Source organism: Rhopalosiphum padi, chromosome 3, assembly GCF_020882245.1.
Source record: "Rhopalosiphum padi isolate XX-2018 chromosome 3, ASM2088224v1, whole genome shotgun sequence".
Taxonomy (NCBI): Eukaryota; Metazoa; Arthropoda; class Insecta; order Hemiptera; family Aphididae; genus Rhopalosiphum; species Rhopalosiphum padi.
Genome location: NC_083599.1, coordinates 43,465,071 through 43,471,070, shown reverse-complemented (window position 1 = coordinate 43,471,070; position 6,000 = coordinate 43,465,071). Strand labels below are relative to the sequence as shown.

At 34.1% G+C, this 6,000-nt stretch overlaps 1 protein-coding gene across 1 annotated transcript; it reads left to right on the top strand.

Annotated features, from left to right (window-relative positions):
* The first annotated feature begins 3,373 nt into the window (after nt 1–3,373).
* On the top strand, nt 3,374–4,294 carry LOC132925071 (uncharacterized). The gene is given in 3 exon segments (XM_060989497.1): nt 3,374–3,659; nt 3,662–3,852; nt 3,854–4,294. Coding segments are annotated over 3 exon segments (918 nt in total).
* Nucleotides 4,295–6,000: the final 1,706 nt, after the last annotated feature.

Sequence of the window (6,000 nt, the reverse complement as noted above, 5' to 3'; positions counted from 1 at the left end):
AGAAGATGTACAGGATATCGTCGGGGCCAGGGGATAAACTGGAACATTTGTTTAGTGACCAATTTAGTTCGTTTAAAGATATTGGAAGGTTAAGATGAATCTGGTCTTGTAACGAGGGAGAAATGTTAGAAATATACTGACTATTTCTATTTTGTATGTTGTTAGTGAGGAAGGTCTTATGATAGTTGTCGTCGGAACAATTGGTTTGAAAGGATGCTCCGAGAAGGTTGGCCACATCATTTGGTTTAGTGTATAATGTATTTTCAATGATTAGGTGTGTGTGTTTTTCTCTGCTACGTCCACATAGGGATCTAACTTTACTCCAGATTATGCTGGGGTTGGTTCTGGGTGCGATACTTGAAGTAAATATTTTCCATGATTTCTCTTTACTAATTTTAACAAGGTATTTGGTCTTCGCCCTTAGTTGCTTTAGTTTTATATGGTCTTCGGTTTTCCCCGAGATTTGGAAGGTTTTTAGTGCTTTGTTTTTGATTGTTTCTTTTATCAAAGAGTTCCACTAAGGGACATTAGGTTTTGCTGTTGAAGTTTTGGTTTTGCCTATTGATAGATTGGCAGCATTGATTATTGTTTCAGTTATGTGAGTGACATCGGTATAAATTGGACAGTCCATTGGTAGAGGGTTCGTAGATAAATTAGTTTCGATTAATTGAGTGAAGAGATTCCAGTTAGGGTTTTGAGTTTCCATTTGGGTGGATTTTTACAGGGGGAAGTTTTGTGCGTTAGTAGTTCCATTTTTATAGGAATGTGATCGCTGTCGTATATCCCGGCTAGGGTTGTCCATGAGATTCGATTAGCTAGTGATGGACTTGAGAGTGATAAATCAATAGTTGAAAAAAGCCCGTTAGCCGGGTTAAGTCTAGTATGTTCTCCATTATTAAGAAGGATTATATTCTCATTCTCTAGGATTTTGTTGATTTCTTTACCTCTGAGGTCGGTTCTCTCCGATCCCCAGTTTTCACTATGACTATTGAAGTCTCCTACTAGTATGAAGGGGTGAGGAAGTTGTTGGATTAAACTTTCTATCTCTGAGGACGAGAAAGGTTTTTGATATGGGATATACAGGTTGCAGATGGTGATGTTGGATTCAAGTTGAATAGTTATAGCGATTGCTTCGAGAGGGGATTGTACCGGTACTGGTGTAGTAGGGTAGTCAGAGCGAGCAAATATGGCCACTCCACCACTAGCTCTGTCACATATTATGCGGTTTGAGTAGTAGATATTATAGTTTTTCACTGATGGAATATATGTATCTCTGAGGTTGGTTTCTTGAAGACAGAGAAGTATAGTATTGTATTTGTGGTTTAGTATTTGGATGTTGCTTAGTTTTTTAACTAGTCCGTTTATGTTCCATTGTATAATATTTAAGCTCATGTTGATTAAAGCGATTATTATTTGGAAATGTATTTGGCAGTATAGGGAAAAAGATTTGTTATTATTGGTCTGGTTTGGTTTATATTGGGGGGAGTGTTTTGAACAATAGGTTAGATGCTGAAGTAAGTCTGGACTTCATTGCACGATCTGTGAATAATGGACGTATTTTTTCAACTAAATCTAACATTTCAGAGATGTTTGAACTAATCTCGTTACATAGTGTGTGGATGTTAATATTAGGGTTTCTAAAATTTTCCAAAAAATATTTAAATTGGTCAAGTGTAACTGAGGGGTTGTCACTACTTGCAAAGAATGCGACTGCTGGCTTTAGCCTGGAGTCAAATTTGTTATCATCAGTCGAGGTTGATGAGTTGGATCTGGAACGGATTTTGGCTTTTTTTTGTCAGGTTGATTGAGAGGCATTTGGCTACCAGATGCTACGGGGGAAGTGGGAGATTTTGGTGTGTTAGTATCAGATAGTGGTCTTTTGAAGTAAGCGGTGGTTGATGTTTCCATTGTTTTTTGAGTTGTTATATCGATTGCGCTGGTTAGAGGTGCAGGTAGAGATTCATCTTGTATTTCCACATTCCAGTCCATGATGTTTTGTGGGGGGGTTGTGTCTATTGGGGGGAGTTCGGGGAGCTGGATATCTTTTAGAAGTTCTACTGGGTGATCATTGTTGGTTTTAGTTATGTTTTGTGAAGTTTGAGAATTATTGGTGATATGTGTATCTGGTATGCAGCTAGGTATAGTTTGTTTTTTACATGACGCAGACGTGTGTCCTACTTCCTTGCATAAGAAACAAGTAATTCTGTCATCGGTAAAAAAAATTCTAAATTGAGTTTGATTGAAGTTGATAACTAACGATCCTGGTAGTTTTGTAATGTCTTCTTGATTGATGAACATTTGACGGGGAAAGCTAAGTTTATGTTCGTATCCCTCGATGTTGATACCAGCTTTTATGTGGGTTAGATGTGAGACTGGGATTATGTTAATATGTTTAAGTGCATTAAGAATAGTATGATTTGGTATAGAAGGACACACATTTGATATAGTGATTTTTTTTGCTGGGTTAATCAGTCTGCGGATGGGAATTAAATGATCGTTTATTGAGATTATTTTAGATTTTTCTAGAAGTGTTTCGAGAACCTCTTTGCTAGAAAGAAATATGCAGAAACGGTTGTTTGATATCCTTGACGTGAATATTATTTCTCGTGGAGAAATCAGTTTTCCAATGGCTAGTATGTATTCTAATTGCCGGACACCTTCTATAGAGTTAAAGACGATTGATTGCTCCCTAGACGGAGTTTTTTCGTTTGCCGTAATTGTAACGAAACTGGAAGGTGGTTTTATGCTGCTTACTGAGTGAGATTGGGTGTTGTGGCCGGTGGGTACGATTACGTTAGGGTTATCAGAGGCGGAGGTGTTATCGCGGTGATTAGCTGCGGTGGTAATCTGGAGAGCATTGGAGGTGGCGGAGGTGGAAGTGTTGGGGGACTCGGCTGTGAAACATTCTTATCTGTAGTGGTATATGAGTTCGACTTATTTGAGCCTGGACTTGTGTTTGGGTTGATTGATTTGGTGTAAATAGGAATTTGTTTGGTGTTGTTTGTGGGTATGTTTTTTACTAAAAGTGTCTTTGGTGAGGTGTTAGTGTTGTTTTTGATAGGCGGTTTGCCTATTTTATATCTGTCGCCCATTGTGTCGTATGTTTCACGTTAGATAATTAAAATAATAATCATATTACCTGTACGCTGAACAACGACGTAATTAACGGACTACGGAGTGCTATCGGAAGCTATAAAAGCGCACGGTCGCGAAAGATATACACGTGTTGTTCTATCGGAGGTCAAACACGTACTGAGTAGAAGATTTGCTTGCGAGTGAAGTGATTTTTTTTTATTTTAAAATAGGTGTCTATTGGCTATTAAGTGAGCATGATTAAAAAAACAGCTTGTATACAATCAAGATTAATGTATATATGTTTTTCAGATTTTTAGCTACCGGTATAAACTTCAAACAGCTTGCGTTTAATTTTATGAGAGGTGCATCAACTATTGGATTAATAGTATTTGAAACGTGTAACGCAATATGGACAATTCTTCAGCCGATTTTTATGGCTACAGAAGACGCCTGGAGGACTATAGCTGTTCGTTATAACTCACTGTGGAATTTTCCACATTGCGTTGGATCTATAGATGGCAAACATTTTCTAGTCCAGAAGTTTGCTAATACAGGTTCAAGAAATATAAACTATAAAGGTTTTTTTCTGTCCAACTGCTAGCTTGCGCAGATGCTGATGGCTGTTTTACCACCATAGATGTTGGAGATTTAGGTCGAAATAGTGATGTCGGAGTTTTTCGATCATCAAGTCTAGGTAGTTGGTTACAAAGAGGAGAATTAGGTTTGCCAGAGTCAGAATCTCTTCCGTTTGATGATGATGAAGTAAAAATACCATATATTTTTTTGCGGAGATGAAGCATTCCCATTAAAATTATATCTAATGAGACCTTTTCCACAGAGAAATTTAACGAACAAAAGACGTATATTTAATTATAGATTAAGTAGAGCTCGAAAATCGGTAGAATGCGCATTTGGTATGTTGGTGTCAAAGTTTAAATTATTTCAAGGCCCAATGGTATGCTCAGAAAAAACAGCCATATCAATTATAAAATGTGCTTGTGTACTTCATAACTTTATTAGAAAAACCGAGGGCCAACATTCTGAGCCAATGGCCTTTCTAGAAACTAGTGAAGTAATTACTACTGAGCTGAATCTGACAGATAATGAAGATATACCAAGAAATCTCAATACTGCTACAGGATTAAGGGACTATCTTTCAGATTACTTTGTTAAACCAAATGCCTCATTACCTTGGCAAAATAATTACACAGTTACTTAATATAAAAAAAGTGCAATACAATTTTGTTAGAATTAAAATAATAACTAATAAATACTAACCAGTTGTATTCATTTCCTTTCCAACATTTTCCCATGCTTTACTTAAAGCATCTCGCTTACTGTATGCTGGTAAATTAAAATTACACAGCATTGGATACTGTTCAACAACTTTAGAAAGTTTCATATTAAAATTATAGGTTGCCTTTGACATTTTGAAGGATATCTGTTTAAAATTTAAGGAACTATATTAGCAAATGTATTTTGCTAATAAAATTACATTGAATATTCTATATACCAAAATAGTGTTTTAATTTTTTTGATAAATTAAATACAATTAATAATATCAGTCAATAGAATTTAAGTATATTGTATAGTTTATAGTCGGAGAGCATTTTAGGATTTCGTTCGTTTTTTTTTTTATTTATTAAATTATTTAAAATGATTGGTGAGTACTATCAAAAAATTTAAAACCGGACGACACAGAAAATATTCTTTTCTATATGTTGTAGAATTTTGGTAATTCTAATAAAAATACAGAGAAAGTACGATTGTTTTGCGCAAAACCGTTCTGTTCTGTGTTGTACATTAGTGAGACGGAGAAAACACATGTGGATGGACGATGACAAATAATTTAAATAATAATAATAAAAAATAAATATAATAATAAAAATAATATTACAATATAAATAGGCAATAACACACATACATAATGCATTTTACTGCCTTTAATATTATTTACAGATTTTAATTTTCGCTTTCCGCCGTATCGGAGTTTAAAAATAGATTCAACTATAGTTAAATTTAAAACACACGATAAAGACAATATAATATTATCAGTTACCCCACGATGTCAAGTTCTGAACAATCAGAATCATTACCATTTCGCAGTATTGAATATTAAATAATTTATGACAAGGTTTTTTTTTAGTATTATAATAATATAATAATGATTGTATCTAAATTTAAATCCTAAATTATTTAATTTTTGAGCTATGAATATTTGACCAAAACCAATAGGTATTAAACTTTTGCATTATTTTTTTTACATTTTTATTATTACCTATTGATATTTGTACTTTTTCTGATCCTATATAATATAGAAGATAGTTTAAAAAGGTAGTTAATACTATCACAATCAATAACAATATAAATTATTAAAAATTATCATATTTGTACAATGTACATACCTATTTATGTCGTAACTGCGCGGGAGTTGATAGTGAAATGACGAAACAATTACACATGAAACCAAACACGTTTGGTTTCATAAAACTTGTTTACAAAATATTTTTGCGATAACGTTTCGGAAACAACAGTGTGTGTTGCTCCATTTAAATACACGCGTTTTCAAGTAACGAAATAAATTTCTTGTTTCACGAAACAAATTTCTCATGTGTGTCACCGGCCTAAGACTGTATGACTGGTATTTTTTGAGTTTTCGGGGGGTGGTCGTTTTTCATGTATACATATTTAATTTAATTTTAATTTTAATTATAGAAATCTGTGTTGTTTTATATAATTTTTACGAAATAGATTCAAAACGTTATGTGAGTAATTAAATTTTTTTTTACTTTTAACCTCAGATGTTGTTGGTGTTTACTAATTAAATTTACTTTTAAAATTTTTATTTAGATCAACCAACCCAGCACGTCGTCTGTTCCACTCTATGAACTGTCCGTGTCTGACGATGACATGGCAACCCCAAAC